The sequence below is a fragment of the Pinus tabuliformis genome, chromosome 4_2 (genome assembly GCF_031772625.1).
Source record: "Pinus tabuliformis cultivar Carrire ecotype Pingquan chromosome 4_2, CPIR1, whole genome shotgun sequence".
In the NCBI taxonomy this organism is placed as follows: domain Eukaryota; kingdom Viridiplantae; phylum Streptophyta; class Pinopsida; order Pinales; family Pinaceae; genus Pinus; species Pinus tabuliformis.
In genome coordinates, this window is record NC_142304.1 from 162,537,253 (window position 1) to 162,563,029 (window position 25,777).

At 41.3% G+C, this 25,777-nt stretch overlaps 1 protein-coding gene across 2 annotated transcripts in view; it reads left to right on the plus strand.

Moving 5' to 3' along the window:
• Positions 1-17,912, plus strand: part of LOC149168687 (PROTEIN TARGETING TO STARCH (PTST)) — a 467,761-nt gene extending 449,849 nt beyond the window's left edge. For both annotated transcript variants that reach the window (XM_089428375.1, XM_089428374.1), the window contains 2 exons: positions 17,085-17,197; positions 17,351-17,912. In XM_089428375.1, coding sequence (XP_089284501.1) covers positions 17,085-17,197; positions 17,351-17,453 — 216 coding nt within the window. In that variant the 3' untranslated portion in view covers positions 17,454-17,912. The remainder of the gene's footprint in view (positions 1-17,084; positions 17,198-17,350) is intronic.
• The last annotated feature ends 7,865 nt before the right edge of the window (positions 17,913-25,777 follow it).

The following is a 25,777-nucleotide window of genomic DNA, read 5'->3' on the forward strand; positions in this document are numbered from 1 at the left end:
TTTCCTAAACAAGAAATTAAGTGATAAACAAAGCAAGCAAACAGTGCAACAATAAGAAAAACGAAATTCACATCAAGCACCCATGAAAACGTTGGAAATAGAGAACTACTGAGCCATTTTATTAATTCTTCAAGGGAAAATACAATGATAAAATAGAATGGTGCACCTGGGCTTGTCTCTAAGGACAAGTGTGACAAAACCCAGTTGTGCAAGATCTGATCTGAAGGCTGCCCAACTGTTGCACCAAAACTAATCTGCGTTGCCCAAAAACTGCATTGTCTGCTTAAATCGAAGGGTTGGAATCACTGCTTCCCGTGCTCAGAAAATTATAAGATTTCAGCTCCTCCTTAGCCAAAACCCACCAAAACCCAGGAAGGGTTTGGTCTGGTTCAGACTTCTGAAATTCGACCCCCAAGGAGCCCAACCTCAGTTGCAACTGCAAAACTCAGCCTACTGGAACGAAGCTATAAAACCTCCTAGAAACTATCGCAAATCACTGAGATGATCCCACCTACGAATCTCCTTCCTTTCCGACTGTGATTCTAGGTTGTAGCTCTTCCCCTCAAGACCCACAAATTGCCTGAACTGGCCCTCTGCGGCGTCCTCCAAGGATGGAATTCAAACTGCCTGTTTTCTGTCCCCTCTTGCCCCAAAACTCCTCCTAAATGTTGGCCCTATGATGTCCTTTAGATTCCCTGGCTTCTCTGGCTAATGGCTGGCCCAAGGTAGCTCTTTCCTCTACTGCGTATTCTCAACTGCTGGCCCAGAAATATGCACTCCGTGAAGATCACTGAATGAATGTGCTGTAGATACTTCTCGGAACTCCTCAAGATGTTGTGGAACTGCCTTCCTAGGGTGGCACTCGAAGTCCCCCAAAGATAAGGTTGAATCTCCCGCTTGAGAGATTCATGGTTGAACAACCAGTTGACTCAGCTAAGCAGCTCGAGCAAATAATCAAGTAAAATTCGATATACAAGAGTATGACCAAGTGAGAAGCTCTTTCTCCTTGTGAATTCGTGGGCCTTCCTTTGCCTCATGTGGGCCCCTCTAACAGCTATACGAAACCCTCCAAGCAATTCGAATTTGTCATGTCCCTTCTCAAATGTCTTAGTCACGGGGTGCAGCTACACAATTTTGGCATCAATTTTGGCTTAGGAGGAGGACCCCACACACAGAACTTAGGAACTATAGGTAATTCGTCTTTATTTTTGGCAGCTAGTGGAATGTGGGGGCCACCCACATGAATAATTCAAACTTGGCCATTGCATGAGTTGTAGGGAATCAAATTAGTAGTGGAAGGAGGGGCCCACAAGAGGCTAAGGGGACCCAAGGTGATAAAAGACGAAGGAGCTCTCATTTTGCAGCTTCTTGATCATTTTACAAACAAACTTATCTTTGTACACTTTGCTGCTTAGCGAGTCTACCAACTGTTTAGCGACAGATCTTCTGCGGGGGAGATTCAACCTCTACTTTTGGGGACTATCCGTGCTTGCCCTAGGGAGACTGTTCCACAGAGATTTCAAGGGTTCTAGCATTAACATACACTTCATCTAGCCATGCAGAGGAGGAGACTGTGTATTTTCTGGGCAGCTAGAAACACGTAGAAGGGGATTGAACCAGCCGGGAGGTCCATAGCTTGTTGGGAGTTCTAGGATATGGAAAGGCTGTTGGTTGGGGACAATTTCAGTGAGTTTTGCAGCAAGCCAGTGAGGGGATACAACAACACGAATTTTTGGGCAGAGGGATTGCGCAAAGGCCTATGGCAGTAAACTTGTGGTGCTTAGGAGAGCAGTCATCCGGGCCAAATATCATCCGGGGAGCAAGGAGAAGTCATCACAGGTGAACCTAGCATTCTTGGGGCGTTTTCAGGGGGATTTGCACGCTGTTTCCGGCAAGTCGAATTTGTCAGCAGCAGTTGGGGAGAGGCTCCAAGGAGGCTGAAAATCCAAAGTCAAAATCAGAGAAATTCCCTTCTAGGTTTTTTTGGGTTTTGTCCAAGGAGTCTAACGCTGAAAGGATATAATTTTTGGGCAGATTTTGGGCACATTCGAACAGGTCAAAGTTCAACAGAACAATAGTTTTACTGGGACAGCGTATTGCAGAGTGTGCAACAACTAGGCAACCTTCAACTCAGCTATTCCAACACCTGGGTTTGATCCAGCTTGTCCTTGAGACAATCCTAGGTGCACCATCTCATTTATATTGTACCTATGCTCTCAGATTTTATAATATATAGCTCAGCAATTCTAAATTTACAATGTTTTATGGGTGTATAATGCATGTTTTTAATTTTATGCTGCTGCATTGTTTATTTGTTTAGAATATCTCTTATATTCCTACTTAGGAACATTACACTGGTATCAGAGCCTAGTTCTTAGCTCAGTTGTGGGGTTGGTTTCTTATGAGAGGAGAAGACCGGGAGAACATCATTTACCAGAGGTAGAGGTACAGGAGCAGAGAGGGAGCTAGAAATTATGCCAAATATGGAAGAAAGAGGGAAAGCAGTGGCCGGAGAGGAGGAAATGGCAGAGCCCAAGAGCAGGGAGGAGATGGCTTTCGATAGCCTCTTGAGGGCTTTGAGTGACTTGGCCAAGGGGCAGAAAGACATGTTGGAGGAGATCAAATCACAAAACAGAGACAAGGCCACACCTAGAGGGTTTTTGTGTGGAGAAACTTTCGGGGCTTCTCATCCTTTCGATCATCCCTCACCAGCAGTGCAGCGCCCTTCAGTTAGTGTGCCAACTAGGGCTACCCTACCCTCTTTCGCGCCAATGGCACAAATCGAACCAACAAGGGAAGAAGACACTCCCCAAATGGGGGACTACTTCAGAGAGTGGCAGGCGATGGACGAAGATTTCAAAGAAGCCCTCTCCTTCAGAGATTACTGCAAGCTCAAGCAGAGTGAGAGGAACAAGGGGTACAGAGGACAAGGGACCCAAAACTATGAGCTACAAAGAACGATAGGGAGGATGTATTTCCCTACATTTGATGGCACTGCCAAGTGCATAGCCAGGGGTTGGGTTGAAAAGATGGACACATACTTTCAGCTCAACTAGATAACGGAGAAGGAAGCCATTAAGATGGCAGTGCTGCACTTGGAGGGGGGAGCCCATGACTGGTGGTTTTATGGCCTGGCCACTTTGGGGCATGCCCAGATAGTTTCTTATGAGGACTTCACTAGGAGGGTGGTGGACCGATTTGATCAGAGGGGTCCAGAGGCATCTTTCAGGGAGTTGACACAACTGCGCCAAACAGGCAACCCAGAGTAGTACTTCTTAGATTTTATGTGTGTGTCAATGATGGTCCCAGATTTGTCTGAGGCAAGGAGGGTATACACCTTCATTGAGGGCTTGCTTGAGCCTCTGCATGGATTGGTGAAGTCAGGCAGACCCTCTACGCTGCAAGAAGCAGTGGTATGCACCAGAGATTTACAGGGGGCCATCCCCAAGACCAAAGCGCCATTTCCTGCATGGACCCCTTTTTCACAGAAGGGGCATAAGACTAGACCCCCACCACCAAGGTCGACATAGGGGAGGGGGCAACAAGATGAGGAGACACAAAAGGACCTCCAGAGGAGGAAGCTGTGCTTCACATGTAGAGAGCCCTGGGCACCTAGCCATAGGTGCACTGTGGGTAGAGCACATTACATTGAGGTATTTTCTGACAGTGACCAGGAGGCCAAGGTGGAGCGGGATTGTGGTGGGACAGATGGAGAGAGTCCCGCAAAAACAAGACCACCACCACCAACACCATAGGGAGGGGCATCTCTTGCCTCATCAGGATGAGTACTTGCTTCTTTATGTGGGATTCCTAAGCTTTTGACACTCAGGATCAGAGGTACGGTACAAGGATAGAGGGTGTCGGTACTGGTGGACAGTGGGGCTACCCACAACTTCATAGATGCATAGCTGGTCTAGAGGAGAGGTCTCACCACAACAAATTTTGAGGGTTTCTTTGTCCTAGTACCAGTGACCGTATCATCCAGTGTACTAGATATGTGCCCTCCTTGACAGTAGTTATGGGAAACTACTCGATGAAGGACCACTTCTTTGTGGTCGATGTGCCAGACACCAACGTGGTGATGGGTGTCCAGTGGTTGTATTCCCTTGGGCGAGTCACGACAAATTGGAGGAAACCTGAGATGGAGTTCCTGGGGCCAGATGACAAACTGGTGGTCTTGAGAGGCATGCAGTTTTATCCACCTCAGACAGTTTTAGCCCACAAGATGGAGCCAGATCTTCGGCATGCGGACATTGCATGGGCAGTTGAGTTGAGGATCTTAGAGGTTGGGGGACAGGCACAGTCATCACCAATAGACATGCAGGCTCTATTGGACAAGTACACAGTAGTGTTCGAAGACATTCCACCAGGGTAGCCACCAGATAGAGGGTTTGAGCACACCATTGAGTTGGAGCCGGGTATACAGGCAGTCATCACTACTCCTTACAGGCACCCCAAAGCTTATAAGGACGAGATAGAGAAGGCCATTCAGGAGTTGCTTGCGTTGGGCCATATTAGGCCTAGTTCCAGTCCTTTCGCTTCTTTCGTAGTGCCGGTGAAGAAGAAGGATGGGACCCTCAAGATGTGTATTGAGTACCGAGCCCTTAACCGGAAGACCCTTAAGAACCGGTACCCCATTCCTCGCATTGATGAGCTGATGGATGAACTTAGAGGAGCCAAGTACTTCTCTAAGATTGATTTGCGTTCAGGGTACCACCAGATCAGAGTTCGAGTTCAGGACATCCCGAAGACAACATTCTAGTGCCATTATGGGCACTTTGAGTTTATGGTCATGCCATTTGGACTAACCAACGCTCCCACCACATTTCAGTCTTGCATGAACCATATCTTTCGGGGACCACTGAGGAGGTTCGTGCTGGTATTCTTCGATGACATCTTGATCTATAACCGGACGTGGAGGAGCACCTCCAACACTTGGAGGAGGTATTGCACATTTTAGAGGAGCAGTGCTAGTGAAGAAGAAGGATGGGACCCTCAAGATGTGTATTGACTACCGAGCGCTTAACCAGAAGACCCTTAAGAACCGGTACCCCATTCCCCGCATTGATGAGCTGATGGATGAGCTTAGAGGAGCCAAGTATTTCTCTAAGATTGATTTGCGTTCAGGGTACCACCAAATCAGAGTTCGGGATCAGGACATCCCGAAGACAACATTCTGGTGCCATTATGGGCACTTTGAGTTTATGGTCATGCCATTTGGACTAACCAATGCTCCCACCACATTTCAGTCTTGCATGAACCATATCTTTCGGGGACCACAGAGGAGGTTCGTGCTGGTATTCCTCGATGACATCTTGATCTATAGCCGGACGTGGGAGGAGCACCTCCAACACTTGGAGGAGGTACTGCACATTAGAGGAGCAGCAATTTTGTGCCAAGCTCTCCCAGTGCGAGTTTGGATTGACAGAGATGCTTTATCTTGGGCATATCATTGGAGCAGACGGGGTGAAGGTTCATGAGGAAAAGATTCAGGCCATCCAGGATTGGCCAATACCCCGAGACGTGACTACACTGAGAGGCTTCTTGGGTATTTGTACTTACTACTAGAAGTTTGTAAAAGGGTTCTCACAGTTGGCAGCACCCTTGACCGACTTGACCAAGAAAGGGGCCTTCGCATGGATTGATGGAGCACAGGCCGCCTTCGATTGCCTCAAGGAGGTGATGAGTAGTTGCCCTATTCTGACACACTCGGATTTTTCCCAGCCATTCATGGTGGAGCATGATGCATCAAGGGTAGGAGTTGCATGCGTATTGTCACATCCCAATTGAACTTGGTTCCTCCTCCTTCTGCCTCATCTGGTGAAAGTGTAGCTTCTTTTCTTTTTAGTAACCAGAAGTATAATAGGAATAGGAAGAGGAAGAATGGCTCACTCATATGGGTGAGGAAGGATGGCTCACCTGACAACTATTTACCCACCCACCCCAATCCCCAGCGTTAAGCCCGTCTCGAGGAGGGGCATCCCATAGCTTTCGAGAGTCGGAAGCTCCTACCGCATGAGTTGTCATATTCCATATATGACAAGGGGACGCTAGCCATTATGCATGGATTGGCCAAGTTTCGCCAGCACTTGGTGGGCAACCGATTTCGAGTGAACACTGATCACAACAGTCTTTGACATTTATGGGGAAACAAGGCCTCAATGACAGGCAACAAAGATGGGTCAGCAAGGTGCATACCTACTATTTTGACATTGAGTATGTGCGGGGCAAGTATAATGTGGTGGCCGATGCTCTATCCAAGGAGACCAACTGGGTTATCTCTCATGAGCATCTGCCAGGATTGGAAGGCTCAGCGATTGGTAGAGTACTCCATGGACAAGAGGGCCTGCGAGGTGCTGGAGGGGACACATGCAGATGAGCGTTACGATGTGATGGATGAGGTCATCTATTACAAGGGGCACATTTACTTGGTGCCCAACTTACAGTTGAGTGAGAGGGTACTCCAGACAGCTCACGATTCACCATTGTCCAAACACCAAGGGTTCCAGAAGACTTACATGGTTGTCCAGGAGAGGTTCACGTGGAAAGGCCTCGAGGAGGACGTGTTGTAACACATAAGGGAGTGTGAGGCCTGCCAGCGGAACAAGGGGGAGCTGACACACCCTGCAGGGCTACTACAACCACTTCCCATTCCGGAGGGGAAATGGGAAAGTATTTCGATGGATTTCATCACTGGGCTCCTCACGGTACAGGGGAAGGATTTCATATATGTAGTAGTTGACAAGTTGACTAAATTTGCCCACTTCTTCGCCATCCCCACTAGATACAAGGAAAAATAGGTTGTCGACTAGGAAACCGGATTCGTCTTAAACCCCTTGCGAATCCCGAATCCGGCGAATCTGACACGATTCGGTCCGGATTCGTGTCCAAATCACAGGACACGTCGTGTCCGAGGGCGTGTCGCGATTTTCAGGGGCGTGTCGCGATTTTCAGGGGCGTGTCCGGTTTCTAGGACTCGCTAAGCTCAGCACGGGTATGAAAAGGGCGTGTTTGCTCATTAATATTTTCATTTGGTAAGTGATTTGTGCTGTTGCAGCAAGGAGTAGAGCATTTTGGCAGCTTCATAATCAAAGTCTAGGCCCTAGTATTGATATGCTATTCATGGTAATGTTAAATTCTTAAAGTAAAAGTGACATTCTCCTTAATCTTCATTTTCATCCTTTTACTTAAATTTTTAACATTACCATGAAATGACTCAGGATGTTTGAGAGTGGTTCCGGCCTCATTGGATTTCATATGGAGAAAGTAGAATTTTAGATTTCATTCAAAATCCAGCAGACTTATCAGTTTTTCAGGATTTTAGGATTGGGGGATTGCAATGTTTCCATTGAATTTTGTCATGTATTAGGGTATGGAACTCGTATTTAATCAAGAGCACCAAACCAAGAGCTTCTGAATATGTCGCTCCCGCTCCCGTTTTCGCTCCCTCTCCCCGCTTTCGCTCCTGCTCCCAAGTAACACTGTTCCTGATGATATGGGTCTGGACACCATTGTTGAGTTGGCATTGGCCAACATGGATCTCAATGATCTAGTGCTAGAGCCTGTTAGATTTGATGACTTAGAGGGGTCAGCCTCCATACCAGCAGATGCAAAGGCGACTATGGATACAGGGGAGGAGGAGGATATAGAGGAGAGCAGTGGGGACCATGATGATGGGGACAGTGATGTTGATTCTGATGCTGATTGATGCCTTGAGGCTTGTATACCTGTAGTTGTTTTATATTTTGTATTTCTATTTGCCATTGGCATTGCACCAACACTACCTATGTAACACATTTTGATTTGATGACTTAATGAGAAAACTACAGTTGTCAGCGTGTCCCGAATCCGACACCACGAATCCCGAATCCTACGTGTCCCGAATCCCCGTGTCAGGTGACTTAGGTTGTCGAGTTATTCTTCTAGGAGGTTTTTAGGCTACATGGGCTCCCCAAGAACATTGTGAGCGATAGAGACAACAGATTTATGGGTGGATTTTCGTAGGAGCTCTTTAGGTTGGTTGGGACGAAGCTCACTCCTTGCACCAGTTATCACCCTCAAATGGACGGCCAGACGGAGAGGGTCAACCAGTTGTTGGAGGGGTACCTGAGGAATTATGTGACAGGTTAGCAGAGGACGTGGATTCGATGGTTGCACTTGGGCGAGTTCTGCTACAACACCACGCACCACATGTCTATCAATATGACTCCTTTCTGTGCCCTCTATGGATATGATGCACTAACTTTTGTTGATGTTATTTTCGAAGACAGTCGGGCCCCAAAGGCTAAATACTAGGTCCAAGAGAGCCAAGATATGCTCAAGGCTCTCAAGGATAATTTAGCGACAACCCAAAATCAGCAAAAATTGTATGCGGATCGACACAGGATAGAGAGGCACTTTGAGGAGGGGGGCTTAGTATACTTCTGATTGTGACCTTACAGACAGTCTACGCTGAAACAGAAGGGCGCTGAGAAGCTACAACTACGCTTCTATGGGGCCTACCAGGTGACTAGGCGGGTTGGGGAGGTGGCTTATGGGCTAGAGCTGCCTCCGGGGACTAGAATCCATAACGTATTTTATGTCTCATGCCTGAAGAAGGTGTTGGGACAACAGGTGACCACAGCAGTTGATCTACCCCCATTGGATGATGAGGGCCATTTGATGTTGGAACTAGAGGCCATTCTGGAGAGTAGGGAGAGGAGACTCAGGAGCAGGGCCATTAGGGAGTTCTTGGTACATTGGAAGAACTTGCCAGATGAGGATGCCACCTAGGAGGGTGAGCACAAACTGGAGCACCCAGCTTTGAGGTTGCTTGAGGGCAAGAAACATTTGGGAGGGGAGGATTGTCATGTCCCTTCTCAAATGTATTAGTCATGGGGTGCAGCTACACAATTTTGGAATCTATTTTGGCTTAGGAGGAGGACCCCACACGTAAAACTTAGGAACTATAGGCAATTCGACTTTATTTCTGGCAGCTAGTGGAATGTGTGGGCCACCCACATGAATAATTCGAACTTGGCCGTTGCATGAGTTGGAGGGAATCGAATTAGTGGAAGGAGGGACCCACAAGTGGCTAAGGGGACCCAAGGTGATAAAAGAGGAAGGAGCTCTCATTTTGCAGCATCTTGATCATTTTACAAACAAACTTATCTTTGTACGTTCTATTGCTTAGCGAGTCTATTGACTATTTAGCCACGAATCTTCCACAGGGGAGATTCAAACTCTACTTCGGGGGACTATTTGTGCCCACCCTAGGGAGGTTGTTCCACAGAGATTTCAAAGGTTCCAGCGTTTACGTATCATCCAGCCACGCAGAGGAGGAGACTACATATTTTCTGGGCAGCGAGAAACACGCAGAAGGGGATTGAGCCGGCTGGGAGGTCCATAGCTTGCTGGGAATTCTGGGAGCTGGAAAGGTTGTTGGTTGTGGACAATTTCAGTGAGTTTTGCAGCCAACCAGTCCGGGGTTACAACAACACGAATTTCTGGGCAGAGGGATTACACAAAGGCCTCTGGCAGCAAACTCGTGGTTCTAAGGAGAGAAGTCATCCGGGCCAAGGATCATTCGAGGAGCAAGGAGATAGTCATCACAGGTGAACCCAACATTCTTGGGGTGTTTTTAGGGTGATTTTGCAGGTTGTTTCCTGCAAGTCAAATTTGGCAGCAACAGCTGGGAAGAGGCTCCAAGGAGGCCGAAAATCCAAAGTCAAAATCAAAAAAATTCCCTTCTTTGTGTTTTTGGGTTTTGTCCAAGGAGTTTAAGGTTGAAAGGATATAATTTTCTAGGCAGATTTTGGGCACATTCCAATACGTCGAAATTTAGTGGGACAATGGTTTTACTGGAACAATGCAGTGCAGAGTTGTGCAGCAACTGGCCAGCCTTCAGCTTAGCTATTCCATCACCTAGGTTTGGTCCAGCTTGTCCTTGAGACAAGCCCAGGTGCACCATCTCATTTATATTGTACCTATCCTCTCAGATTTTATAATATATGGCTCAACAGTTCCAGATTTATAGTGTTTTATGGGTGTATAATGCATGTTTTTAATTTTATGTTATTGCATTGTTTATTTGTTTAGAATATCACTTATATTACTACTTAGAAACATTACAAAATTGCCTAGTACGAATTCCCACGTGGGTGGCTCCCACCTTCCACTAGCAAACTAATCTGGCCAAAATTTCTCCTAAGTCCCTAAGTCGAAACTGCTTGGGTCCTTTTCGTTGGCAGAATTGTGTAGAGATAAGCCTTTTACGAATGCTTTTGGGAAGGGACATGACATTTCTCGTTTAAGGATTGTCATTTTGATATTGTTAAGTACTCTTACTATAAGAAGATTCTCACTAAGTACTAAAATAACTCAAACAACATTAACTCAAGACAAATCTCACTCATAATCTCTTGCATAAGCATACTAGATCTAGATTGCATTAATAACTTACCTCCTAGCATAAGCTAGGTTGATAGAAACATAGGGAAACCCTTCTCACTTAGCTTGAGGGGCCTCGACAACTCTTCAGTGGTTAACACAGTGACCTTGCAGTCGTCAGAGCCACAGTCTTTGCAGCGACGGGGGCATCAGATAATAGGAGCACAACAGAAGGTATCATTAATCAGGCCCTAGCCTGCTTCTTGTTGGCCTCCTTCCCACAACCTACCTTGGAGCCCAACTTCAAAATTGTTAAGGGAAGGCTACATTTAAATTAGGCATTTAACTAAAAATAACCAAGATCACTGAATCACACATAGGTCATAGGGTTTCCATATCATTTAGGTTAGTCAATCATCAAGCATCGAGTGTCCATCCGGTTATTTGGTTCCAATTTACTATAAGCAAGAATTTGACTCCATTAAGGCATTGGTCTCATACATTAAAAATCTATTTGAATTAATAAACTTGCTTAAATTCAACCAAGTGGCTAGGCCACTCAGTCGTGTCTCCCAAACAAGTTGGTTTCCAACCTATTTTCCTTAATCTCATCCATAGGGACTACCCCCCATAATCTGTTGTTGGGTGATGGCTAAAACGGAGTGGGCGGGGATCAGAGTGATAACGCCCATCCTGAGCATTGTTGCGGTGCCTGTACAATTCGTGCAACAACAAGAACCATTTCATCCACTATGGTGAAGCGAACAAGATTCCTTCTTCAGATTAATTACTCTAGAAGACTTGGAATATAAAGATATCCATGAGGATACAAATATTATATATTAAATGTGTGAATAAGAATGATGTTACAATGAGAATGAGGGGCTTGTTTATATACCAAGCAGGTGCCCCTTCATGGAGAGTCATGTCTCATTTAGACATCACTCTTCAACCTAATTACTAATTAACTAATAATTATTTATGTTTATTATCATTTACATTATTTTACATTATTTCCTATATATTTATTCATAACATTGCCTTCCTCCTCAAAAGTTGTTCTCAAAGCTTGTTAATGAAAAAGGCTTGATCTCTTTTTCGGTTTCGAATGTCTTTTTGTCTCGGAACTGCCATCTTTGTTGATACATGTTGATATGATCTTCTAAGTGACAAACAAAATTGTCGCACTGAGAAGGGATTAGACCATCCTAGATTAATCTTCTGTGTAATATTCTGATCACTAGAATTTTGTAACGACTTGTCATCATAGGATTGGATTGAGGTTACATCACTCTTCTCTGGAACATCAATTTGTTGTTTCTATTCTGAGTGGTCCTAATATGTAGCATGGTTGAGTTGTCTACTCTCATGATTTGGATGCCGATAGGGAACTTTTTTGGTTTGACATTCCCTTATTAAGTGCGTGGAAATTTTTTTATTTACTTCAAGTGACGATGTTGTTGAGTTGGTTACAAAACCTTCACTTGGGATGTTAATTATCTGAATCGCAACATCTAAGTGTGTCTTTTCTTCAACTAGTTTGCATTCTTCTTCAGTTATGATATTCACTGGATCGGTATTCGTTCCCTTATCTTCAACTTGGACTATTACGACTGGAGATTTCAATACTTCTTCTTGAATAAATTGTTCTAACTTGTCTTTTAATGCTTTCTTATCATCCATAAGTTTCTTAATTTGAGTGAGTAAACTTTGATTATGGTTTCTAAGACGTAAAAGATCCTTGGTTCTAATTCATCAATCTTATTTTCAATTTTTTGACTTTTAAGTTTTTCATCTTTCAGATCTCTGATTTGTTATAATAAAATTTTATTAAGTTTCTTTAAACGTAAAGTTTCCTCTTCTTGTTTTGATAAGTGCTTCTTGAGTTCTTTCTTTGTGACTTCAATCTTCTTCACTTGTGCAAGTAATTTTTCGACATGGTCCTTAAGGGAGAAATTTCTTCGTCTTTTTCCATTATTTCTTTGTAATGCATATCCACAAGATTTTTATGTTCGCATTGTAACGCTTTCTTGTTTTGTTGAAGTTTGGCTATTTTGCCATTCTCTTGATCTTCTAGCTGCACTTTCTCGGTAGACTGGATTACATCGTTTTGTAGGAGTGATGATGGATGTTCAACTTGAAATTTGGATTCCATTTTTTTCTCCTTATTAAAATCTGCATGTTGTCACTTAAATATTGCCATTAATTGTCCTATATCTCTTGGAATTAATTGTTTTTGTTCATTACTTAGAGATTCCATTTTTTTCTTTTTCTTCACTTCTTTTAACTTTGTATGGAACCTTCTTTTTTTTCACCCTCCCCCCACCTTTTTTATAAAATTTTAACTTATTAATTTTTTTTATAATTAATTAATTAAACTATATTCAAGTTTTGTTTTTTTTTTGGGTTTTATAATTAATTAATTAAATTATATTTAAGTTTATAATGTTATTATTATAAATTTATATGATCAGCGAATTTATATGCAGATCGAAATGTCTGAACAGTGTTTGACTTGGGTCATGTTTGTTGACCACAGTTATTTGTCAGAATCGGAAGCCTACAATGTTGTGTGTGGGACAACATATGGTAGGGAGGAAGTCGGCTTGTTGGCAGTGTGGGGATATGACAGTGACTGTACGATAGTGACAGGGAAACACTTCGGTGCGGAGAGGTTGCAAGGACGTGCGGAGGTGCGATGGTCACCAGTTGGTCAACGGCTGCAGTGGTGGTGCGTTCGATTGGTGGTGCCGTCGGATAACGGTGACAGTGATCAGTCACTGATCAGTCACTGGAGTCTGGACGACAACAGTGGCAACAATTAGCCACAGGGGGTTTCGTTGGAAGGTAGCAGATAACGCTCCATGGTGGTTTGCTGGATTTGACGAGAAGTCGAGCAGAATGGTAGTGTCAGTGTGTATTGGGCGTGGTGTTGCTGTGAGGTTTTGTGTTGAGTTTTGACGGACAGTCGGAAGCGAACTAGTGTGGCTCAAGCAGAAGCAGTCGCAGATGGTTATGCACTGTGGTTGTTGGTGATCTATTCGTGGCGACGACTGAGGGTTTGTTGGCACTATGGGCACTAGTGGCGGTGTGCGTTATTCGATGGTCACTAGAGGGCGATGCCACGGGGAGCAACTCGCAGGCTGCTTGCACCTTGTTGGGCTATGGATTGCGGCTGGAGTGTACAAGGCAAGGGAAAAGGTCAACAGGGAACAAGAGCAGAACAGGTTCAGTAGATGTGTTGTGGTAAATTCATCAGACAACAGACGGAAGTTCGAGGGAGTTTCAATGGGCAACAACAATAGTGCGTGGCTTGCTTGCAGTCGATTGCAGTTTTTGAGAGTAGGGTGTGGCCGCATTGTTGTCATTGGCAATTGTTAGGCGTCGTGCCACTGCAAAAGGCGACTAGCAGACAGTTTGCCCTTTTTTTGTTTTAATTATCCCTCTTCAATTTTTTTTAATAGTACTTTTGTTTCTTTTATGTTGATTTTTTTATTCTACTTTTTATACTACTTTTTTTCCTTTGTTTTCTCTTCTTTTTCTTGATATTTTTTTTTCTATATATATATATATATATATTATGGCCAAAGGCCTCACAGTAAGCTGGAGAAACTCTAAAACTGGTAGCGAAACATTGGAATCACAACAGAAACACAGTTGACGACGAGTTGATGGCCAAAGGCTTGGTGATCAGCGAAAAGTGGCTATGATACCAAATGAAGCGAACAAAATTCCTTCATCAGATTAATTACTCCAGAAGACTTGGAATATAAAGATATCCATGAGGATACAAATATTATATATTAAATATGTGAATAAGAATGACGTTACAATGAGAATTAGAGGCTTGTTTATTACCAAGCAAGTGCCTCTTCATGGAGAGTCATGTCTAAATGAGACATGACTCTTCAACCTAATTACTAATTAACTAATAATTATTTATGGTTATTATTATTTACATTATTTTACATTATTTCCTATATATTTATTCATAATATATGGACAACTTGATCAGCATTACTAATTCTTTTTCTTTCTCATCATATTTGTCTTGCTTTCTGTACATATCTTTCGGTTGAATATCTTTACCTAAGATGATATAAACCGAACACCTGTACTGAAATTTGGCCAACATGAGCTACTTCCATCAATTGTAGTTCTTACCAAAGAAACCTTGTGTGCCTTTGGTAAAAGGGCTGTTGGTACATTCAAAAATGCAGAAATACATATTGAAACAGAGTAAATGCTGAAAATACATGTTCTTCTCTCCTTCAATCTACAGTCCTGGAGCGAGAACATCTGGATATTGGCTCTACCAGCCTTATATCACTGAAAAAAATGGATTTCTTCCATATCGGGATTTTAGGAAGCATTTCATCCACTATGGATAACTTCATCAGCATTACTACTTGTTCTTGCTCATCATACTTGTCTTGTCTGTGACTCTGTCCATATCTTTTGGTTGAGTATCTTTACCTAAGATGATATCAACTGAGCACCTGTACTGAAATTTGGCCAACATAAGCTGCTTCCATGTATTGTATTTCTTATCAAAGACTCTTTGGTTTCCTTCCAACATGTTGTCGAGTAAAAAGGCTGTTGGTACAAGTCAAAAATGCAGATATATATATTGAAACAGAGTAAAATGCTGAAAATACACGTTTTTCTCTCTTTTGATCTACAATCCTGGAGTGAGAACATCTGTATATTGGCTCTTCCAGCCTTATATCACTGAAAAAAATGGATTTCTGATAAATTCAGCCAAAAGCAACACCAAAATAGACAGTATTTGATAGATCTGCCACCAAACCACATAGATTTGAGAAATGTGCTCAAGAACAGCACAAAAACTATGAATTTCTCTTTTGATCTGCTCAAAAATCATGAAAACAACAGATGAACCTTCCAGATCCAGAGATCTGGGCAGCAATACAAGCAGGAAGACCTTCAATCTACTTCCAAATTCTCTGGATTGTCAAGAAAATTGGGAAATTTCACTAAGTGGTTGTCCAATCAGACTGTATCATCAGAATTTTTGCTGAAGAACTCCGTGGGGGCATCTGTACATGTCCAATTTAGCTTGGCGGCTCAATCCTTTTTCCTGGCAGTGCCCCACAGCGTCATGTGTGGCTTAGAAATTTCTATGGCAGCTGATCCATGTACTTACAATGCTGATTTATCTTGGTGGCTTGTCTGTAATATGTATGGCCTTGATGCCATTGTACAATTGTATAGAGCTCACATGTGGGCTGAAATTTTCCTTTGGCAGCTGCATTTGGTATGTTGTCATTTGGATTTGTCCATATGCATTTCCTTCTTTTGGAACCATGATATGCAAGTTTCTTAAAAAAATGTTTTGCTTCGATCAAAAAATCAAATTGATACTTGGTGTCTATCAAATTGATATTGGGTGGTAGTGAAACCGTTTTGACTCTTCGATGTGCTGTGCTCGATGTGTTATGTCAATAATCTCTCTATCCATCTCCCCACACTCTCAAAGACTAGAAATAAATCGAAATTGAACGAAAGGAAACCCAAGATAACTTGAGAGTGTTTGGTTCTCCATATTGCATTGCATAAATGTGAAGTGAAAGCCTTGTTATAAAGGGTTGCATATTAGTTACATCTATCTACTTTATGAATATGGGATAGACCGAGAAATACACTTAAAGTGAACATGACTTTATTATTGCCTATGTCTAACGTCTAACTGCCCATTATTATAAGTTGACATTTACTCATGTACTATGAATTCCCATGTATGATTTCATCCTATTTTCTTATTGTGTTTTCATCTCATGGGGAAGGAGAAGTAAATTATCTAGTTGATTCTGAAGCTTCCACAAACTATCTTGGTCAGCGGTTTCACTTCACAGCAACCTTCATGTTCTTTTCTTTTATGGTTTCTTTAGTTGACCACTCAGATGTAATTTGGCCATTTCCTGTCAACCTACCTCCTTCCATTAATTTTTAATCTAATTTTGCTATAAAATTGTATGATTCCTTTATGAGTGTTGTTTATATGGAATGCTTGCATATCTTTAAACAATTTAATGTGTGATTGCATTCTTTATTGTTGAATAGATTTAAGTGAAAAATATTTGAGAGACTTGGGTTATTTGAGTTACGAGGATTTGGGATTCAGGTGAAGGGTGCCTAGAAGGTGAGTCTTACTCTGCTGAGCTGAAGAGTAAAGGTGATGACATGATGTAAATATTTGTCCCATATGGATGGACTAATGATGAGATCATTTAGGTTTTGATTGCATATGATGCTATATTCCAATCTTGTTGAGGATTCAATACCTTTTTCGTCAGATTTAAAGAGTACTTCATTCCTTTACTGGTATAATGTTGATAATGTCTCTTCAAGATAATGAAATAAAAGTCACGACTCTACTCCCTTGGATTTCTGGCCACAGTGCATACTAGCAATACTCGATATACTATAGGGGGGTGGAGATTTTGATTTTAATCCATTTATGCTTTCATCTTCAATCTAGACATTTGTTGTGCGAGAAGTTTGAAGTCATCTAGACTGCATTTAATCTTTCTGGAGAAGATGAATAAACAAATAGTATATTTAGTTAGGATTTTGTGGTATAGATTTGTTTACTACAATGTCATATTGGGAGTGTCATCGATGAGTCTATTATTATGCTTAAGCAAGTCTACTGATATCATCAAGTCTATTCTCTTATTTTGTTCAATTGTCAGGATGTCAAAGTTATGGGCTCATTTGATGGTTGGATCCATGGGGAACAGATGTCTCCTGAGAGCACTGCTAGCTTTACCAAGTTTTCGACAATATTAAAACTTCTTCCAGGCCGGTATGTTATTTAGGCTCTTGATTGTTGTCTATTTTTGTGACTTCAATCATGTTGCATCTTTTGTTAGTAGTTTAAAATTTTCTTCTAGCCTGATATAGATTGAGTTTATTTTTCTTTGGTTTCAAAATTCTAATAAATATCTTTCCATGTAAGGTATGAAATCAAGTTTCTAGTTGATGGAGAATGGCAGTTATCTCCAGAATTGCAGATTTTGGGGGAAGGCCCACTGGCAAATAATCTATTGGTTGTCGAATGATTGGACAATGAAATGATCAATGTTGATTTTGTTTAGCTTGCGTTTCAGACTATATCATCTGTTTAATGGTTCTATCTCTATAGAGTTTATTAGGCTAAACCAAGACCTCTATTTGCATATTTGGAAAAAATTGCAGTCCATAGTATGTAAACTTATGTTGAGTATGTTTGCTTTTTTCAACGTGCTGAAGGTGAGAAGAGAACACGTAAAGGGCAGCACACAACCAGGGAAGTAGTTGATGGAAAAGGCATTAACCGCATTTCAGTTTTGTTGAAATACATAGGAATTCTTCGTCAATCATTTTTCTGAATCCTTATTGTTGGCCAATTTGAAAATAGGTCCCAATGATTCAACTGTGGCATTGGTATTTACTTAACCAATCCAATGTGTCCCGAGGTCTTGTCTTGTCATTTAAAATACTTGTGGAATAGCAATCTGATTGGAACCATATTGAAACTAGATTGATTCCTGTGTCCAGTCTCTTCCTCTTCGAAGCAACCCATATTACATGGATCATTTGGTTACTCGAAATTTTTTGAAATATTGCACATGGTCACACTAACCTTGGAATTTGACAGGTAACAGAGCACAAACTCATGTTTACGAAACTATCACCTTAACATGCAAAAATAAATTGGAAGAGATTCTTAGAGTCCGGCCTCACTAATCTCTATTCGTTGAACTTGATTTAGAGGTCTATGCAACAGCATTACATCGGAAATGTGTATAAACATGCAACAGCTTCTTTGTGCTCTGAGAGATTGGAAATAGACAAAGCTAAATTTGTTCAAGCATAAATGACTGGAGTGAGTAGGTTTGTTTCAGGCTCGCAGATGTGGGAGTCTTTTTTTTTTTTCTTTTAAACGTAAATAAATGGTAGTATAAAAGTGAAGAGCGTCAAAAAGGTTCAAATGCACGAGGAGCTCTGAAAAATGAAGTAGAAAACTTATCTATATCCAACTTTGGGGCTACTTGGTAAGGGATTTGGATAAATGCTTCAGTGGTTTAGTATAAATAATTTACAAGACATTTGAAATTTTGTATTTTGTTGGAGATGCGTTGCCTTCAAATTTAATTTCCACAATGTCCCAGGTCTTTGCAAAATCTATTTATTTTTTATTTCTTAAACAAAGATTTATGACATGCATGTGTGTGAAGCTTAATAACATTTTTACTAGATGATAAAGGTGGTGCTGATTCAGTTGATGCATGGAGTTGGGGAATTTGTTATGAATTCATCTCATGTCATCTTTGTGTTGAGAGGTGTTGCTGCTCAAACTACTAGGCAAGCTGCCCATTGTCACCTTGTAGGCTTTACCTCTCACTTTAAGGTCTTCAAGAAAGTTCTTAAATCTAAAGGGGGGAATCTCTAAATGCCAAGTTTAGGTTGTTGGAGGGCAGATAGATGCCACAAGACTTGGCTTGGCTGAACATAATCTCATCAACCCTCAAGGAATAAGTCCGGAGGTACTAATGGCAGATTGAGTATAATATGAGTACAAAGTACTATTGACTTTGATTAACAATCACATTCACTTGACCTGCGTCACAAATCATGTTAAACTGCTGTGACCTAGTAACAAGTTATACCAAGCATCATAGAGACAAAATTCACAATTGACATGGAAAGAATTATTCCACCATTATGTCTAATCCCAATAACACTGCAATAAAGCAAGGATACGTACAGTGAATACTTAGGCCATGCTCAAAGTACATTCTATTCGTGAGCATTAAAGCACATATAATAGGCTAGATAATTATTGCAATTCAACATAGCATCTCTCAAATGTTAGGCACAATAACCCACTTTAAACAATGTATCAACAACAAATAATTTAGGTTAAGTGATGATGAATGTGTTCCTTAATTTATTGTTGAGATACACCAAACCACAATTGATCAATGAGTTATCGTAGGAATGCAAAAGAGGTTTATTGCACTAAGTTCATGTAGAGTGATGATGAATGTGTCCCTTAAATTATTGTTGAGATACACCAAACCTCATTGATCAATGAGTTATCGTAGGAATGCAAAAGAGGTTTATTGCACTAAGTTCATGTAGAGTGATGATGAATGTGTCCCTTAAATTATTGTTGAGATACACCAAACCTCATTGATCAATGAGTTATCGTAGGAATGCAAAAGAGGTTTATTGCACTAAGTTCATGTAGAGTGATGAAACGGATTAATGTCATGACTTATTTCCTTGAGGGCAGGGGAGGTTATGCTCAGGAGTGAATTCTGGTTTGGCATTTAGGGATTCCCCCCTTAGGTTTAGGACTCATGAATACGTTAAAGTGAGAGGAAAGACCACCAAGGTGACAATGGGTAGTTTTCCTAGTAGTTACTCCTCAGCTCTCCCTTGAAGGATCAGAATTGCCCTTCATTGAATTTTTGAGTGCCAATAAGAGGCACTTTTTGTAGTTTTGTTACAAGGGAGATTTGTAATTCTTGTTAGGCCAGGAGTAACTCCATTTTGGCATAAAACTGATTCATCTTATTCCATCAGGCATGTTATTGTTATATACAAAAGGATGTGACAGTTCAGTTCATCTTCTGATCACTGTCCACATTCCTGATTTAATTATTTACATGAATTCACGCAATCGTGAGGATTAGGTGTCAACATTCCCCCCCTTAATCTGAAGGGATGTTGGTGAGTCCAGGCATCATTCTGAATCTTTCAAGCTTTTCTCTTCCAAGAGCTTTGGTGAAGATGTCTGCAATTTGCTCATTTGTGGAACAATGATGGAGATGGATTGTTTTGGCCTCAACATGATGTCGGATCAGATGATATTTAGTATTAATGTGCTTTGTTCGATCATGGAATTTTGGGTTCTTGGCCAACTTTATTGCAGAGGTGTTGTAATCATGAGTGGAGTTGATTGTACTTGTTTTACCTGCAAATCTTCAAAAAATTTCTTGAGCCACACAATTTTTTTTGTTGCTTCAGCTACTGCCACGTATTCTGCTTCTGTTGTGGAATCTGCTGGAACTGATTGTTTGCGTGATCTCTAGGAGACAGCTCCTGATCCAAGACTCATAGCATATCCTGAAGTAGATACCCCAGTTTCTTTGTCTCCATCGAAGTCTGAATCAGAGTATCCGATCAAACTGAAGTCATCCACCTGTGTGTACTTGATTCCAAAGTCTTGAGTTCCCTTCAAGTACTTTAGAACTCTTTTTGCAACAGACCAATGTCCCTCACAAGGCTTTTGCATAAACCTGGAGAGGATTCCAACAGCAAATGAAATGTCTGGTCTGGTGGTAGTTAGGTAGTTGAGACTTCCTACAAGCTGTCTATACTTTGTTGCATCCTCAAATTCCTTTCCTTCAATAGATGTGAGCTTCAAGTTTTGTTCCATTGGAGTAGTAAGAGGATTGCATTTTTTCATGCCAAACCTGTTCAACAAATCTCCAATGTATTTCTTTTGAGAAAGAAATATGGACTTTGGATGTTGGTTTATTTCAATGCCAAGATAGTAATGAACATAGCCCAAATCAGTCATTTCAAAACTTTTTCCCAATTCCTTCTTTATGGATGCAATGTAGCTTTCATTATTCCCTGTCATATAAAAGATCATCTACATATACCACAAGATATACAATTGTTTTGCAAACTTTCTTGACAAATAAAGTTGCATCATCAAGATCAAAATGATTGAAATTGAGTTTCAGAAGATGCTCAGTTAGTTTTTCATACCAGGCTCGCGGTGCTTGTTTGAGGCCATACAAGGACTTCACAAGTTTGCATACTTTATGTTCATGTCCTTTCACAACAAATCCTTTAGGCTGGGACATAAAAACATTCTCTTTTAGATCTCCATTCAAGAAGGCAGTTTTTACATCCATTTGATGGACTTTCCAACCGTTCTGAGCTGCTAGTGCAAAGAGTTTCCAGATGGTGGCCCATTTTGTTGTGGGGGCAAAAGTTTCCTCATAATGGACCCCTTCCTTCTGTGAAAAACATTTTGCCACAAGCCTAGCTTTGTGCTTGTCAAGTGAGCCATCAGCTTTGTACTTGTTCTTGTAGACCCACTTGCAGCCAATTGGTTTGGTTACAAATGGAGGGTCAACCAGCTTCCAAGTGTCGTTCTTTATGAGGGCATCATACTCCTTTTGCATTGCTTCTTTCCATTCATCAAGAGAAGCAGCCTCTTTGAAGGAAGTTGGTTCAAAATCTGTAGACAAGTTCAATTCACAATCATAAGAAACATCCATATCAACAGGTGAATTAGAGTCATCTACATCACCTCCATTTTGTCGGTTTGAATTTCTGGTTCCTGTTTTTCCAATTTCATCAGAATGAACACTTTCAAGTGTCTTTGTCAGCGACTTTGGGGGACCTTTCTGAGATGGTCTAGGTTGCTCTGTTGATTGTGTTGGGACTGAATCAAGATTGAGTCTTCCAATTCTATCAATTACATCACTTAAAGCATCATCCGTTGTTGGAGTTTCATTCGAGGGAGAGTCTTCTTCAGAAGAAGATTCCACATGTTGATCTAGAATAGGAATCCCCCCTTCAAGACGTGGAATCTGATTATCAAATTCTTGAAATGATTTTGTTTTAGCGAATCTATCCAAGCGATCAAGTTGCCGCTCAACAACATTGTCAGATTTGGATAATTCAAGAAAAATTACATCTCTCAATACAACAAACTTTTTATTTACTTCATCATAGAGGCGGTATGCTTTGGAGGTGTTTGAATACCCCAGGAAGATACACTTACGACTTCTAGCACCAAGTTTGTTTCTATGTACCTTTGGTATCAAAGCATAACAGGTGGAACCAAAGACCCTGAGATGTTTTACCGAAGGAACATGTCCATACCACAATTCATAAGGAGTCTTGTTTCTTATAGCATTAGATGGACATCTATTCTTTATATATGCAGCACATAGAACAGCATCAGCCCAAAACATTATCTTTACATTTTTGAAGAAAAGCATGGATCGTACCATATTCAAGGTTGTTCTATTCATTCTTTCAGCTACACCATTCTGTTGGGGATTATAAGGCACAGTTGTTTGATGTTTGATCCCATGTTGGCGAAGATAGTTTTCAAATTCATTTGATGTATATTCTTTTCCATTATCAGTGCGAATAGACCCAATATGAGATTGTGCATCATTTTCAATCCATTTATGAAAATTCTTGAATGTTTGAAAAGCATCAGATTTGTTCTTCAATAAATAAACCCAACACATTCTGGTGTAGTCATCAATAAATGTCATGATATATTTATTTCCATTTGCAGAAGGAACAGGCATTGGACCACATAAATCTGAATGAATGAGTTCAAGCTTCCTATGTGCTCTTGAATTTGAATCATGAAAAGACTGTTTGCTATGCTTTCCTAGAATGCAAGCATCACATTGCTTAAGTTTCCTAGGAATTGTAGGCAAACTAGCAACTCCATTTTTTTTCAATAAGCGGAGACTGTCATAGTTTAAATGTCCAAATCTAGCATGTCATAATAAACTTGATGGAAGTGTACCTTCTTCATGATGATAAATATATGAGAAATGTTGTGCATGAGCAGAGGCTCCTTGCAGTTTGAGAAGCCTTTCTTCTTTTATTCCCCTCATGACAAGTGAGTGGTCAGATGCTTTTCTTACCTCAAGCTTGCCATCAAACATATGAATGGAGTGACCTTGCTGGCGGATGTGGACCAAGGACAACAAGTTTCTCTTGAGCTGTGGGAGATATAGAACATGATCCAGAAGAAAGTCTGGAAGACCAGGCAGTTTAAGCCTGATTGTGCCAAGCCCTGATGGCTTGGTTTTTGATTGATTTGCAAAGTATATTGCTCCATCAACATTGTCAGTGAAATCTTCAAAAAAATCTTTTCTATGAGTCATGTGACAGGTTGCTCCTGAATCAAGCAACCAATCATTTTTCCATGAAGCAAGTGAAGCATTAAACAAATCTTCATTTACTCCAATGTTACATTGTGCCTCAATATAGTGAGCGGATTCAGGTGCTTTACCTTTGTCTGTATCATCAGTTTTACCTTTCTATTGGTTTCTTTTCTGCTCAATTTTGTCCCATGGTAGCTTGCATGTAGAGGCATCATGTGATCCATTTCTTTTGCAGCAAATGCAGTGTAAATCTGCCTTTTCGCCTTGAGAATGTCTGCCCCCCTGCCTCTGAAATATCTTCCTCTTCCTCTTCGTCCACCTCTTCCTCTTGTAGAATCTTGAGCAGGATGCTTTTCTTTATGAGCAAGGCACACAGTCTCTTCAGAAGATTCAGGGGTTGTCTTCTTTCCAAAAGCTTTCTCTCTTTCAGCAAACTTTTTCACAATAGAGTCAAAGGTTATATCTTTGAGATTTCCATTTGCTTGCAAAGACTCAAGATAATTGGAGTAAGTGGGATAGAGTGCCTTGAGAAAAGCAATAAGAGGGATATCCAGCTCAACCTTAGTGGAATTGATATCATGCATTATAGAATTTACTTCAGATGCAAGAGCAAGAGGATCATTATTTTTCAGTTCAAGAGTGAAGAGTTTAATCATGAGTTGAACAACTTCAAGTGCAGAATGTGAGTCATAGAGTTCTTTCAGCTTTTGTAAGGCTTCAAAGGCAGTGGAATATGACGAAATATGGCGACTCACCTCTTCATTTACAGATGCTGCAATTAATGCATAAGCTTTGTTGTTCTTATTTTCCCAAATGACGAGCTCTTTGTCTGAGGTAGGTTGTACCATTGAAGATGAGGGTGTGTTTTATCATCCGGGACCATTCAGGATAGTTCTCCTTGCCAGTGAGAACTATTCCCACCATGGATATGATTGAATGCATTCTGTAAAAAATTAGTTTTGCTGATAGAAAAAATACTTCTGCCAATATACAATAAAAATGTACACAGCGACCAATAAAAATCATTCAATGCACACGCTATATAGTCTCTTTTAAAAGGGCTCAACGCATCATTTCTGATTCCACCAAATATTGTGCTACATATTATGTGATCTTATTATTAATGCGCGCTCCCTCTTGCATTCAAAAAATTCCCCTTCCCTCTCTCTTTATTAGCCACCTAGTTTTGTTCTTGAAATCTCAGTAGAACGAAATTTCACTCCAACACCCGAATGCAAACAAAAGGCGGTATTGTCTAGTACCCCACTGAGAAGAATTTGAGAAAGCTTTTAAGGCGGGTGATCATCATTCAGTTGTGTTGTTCTGCTGACAGCACGGGGTAATGTGAGGTTTTCTGGGAAGAAATGGCGAAGACTCGGCCCCAATAGTCTATTTCACTTGCAAAAATATTCTGGTGCCAGTGAGACCTAGGACAGTACTGCAATATGAAGTATTAAGGCCTAGGAGACTCGGATTGTTATCTTTAGCAGATTGATCACCACGCTAATTCCTAGCGCTCGGAGACTGCAGTCGACGCTGTAGCTGGGGACTCTGAGTTTCGATGGGAAGAAACAATGCAATAAACGAAGAATAGAGGAAGCATAAACGAAGGAAATAATTTGTCAGCTCTGTGTACTACTACCTGAGGAGATGGCCTCTGTCGATTCGAACACGTGATCAACAAGGGGGTGCACAGAGAATGCTCAACGACGGCCATCAGTCAACCATTAGAAATCAATAACCTTATTCCAGACCAGAGAATATAAATTGTCAAGTGAGATTCATGGAAACGGTCTAAAATCTTTGATAGTTTGGCTCCGAATTGAATTGAGACTCGAAACTTTTGTAATCTGGATCGGGAAGCATTTCCAACACAGCTCGGAGAGACAGCAGTTGTTTCTCAAGATTTGTATGTGATAGACTTCAAAGCCTCATAATCATATCAAACAACAGAATGAGAGAGACGAATAGATTATGCAGAGATTGGAATCTAGAAAGGGCTCGTAGACTGCAACTCTCTGGCAAAGCCCGTGTCCATGGTAGAAACGTTTATGAATCAGTCATCCGCACAGTCATAGTATGCAATGATACCATGTCAGGCGTAACTACCATGTTAGGCTATTCACAAAGAATTTTAACGTACAGCGCTTCTGTCTGGACAGTATGGACAGATGCGTTATGAGGAAGCGCTGGAAAAGAATATGGCAGAGGCAGGTTATGTCAGGACAGTGGAGAATATGGCAGAGGCAAAGCAGTGCTGGAAGGTAACTCAGGACAGGACAGAGGAGTTACAGGAGCATAATAGCTAAAACAAGGAGCTGGCTCTAATACCATGTCAGGCCAGGAGTAACTCCATTTTGGCATAAAATTGATTCATCTTATTCCATCAGGCATGTTATGTTATATACAAAAGGATGTGACAGTTCAGTTCATCTTCTGATAATTGTCCACATTCCTGA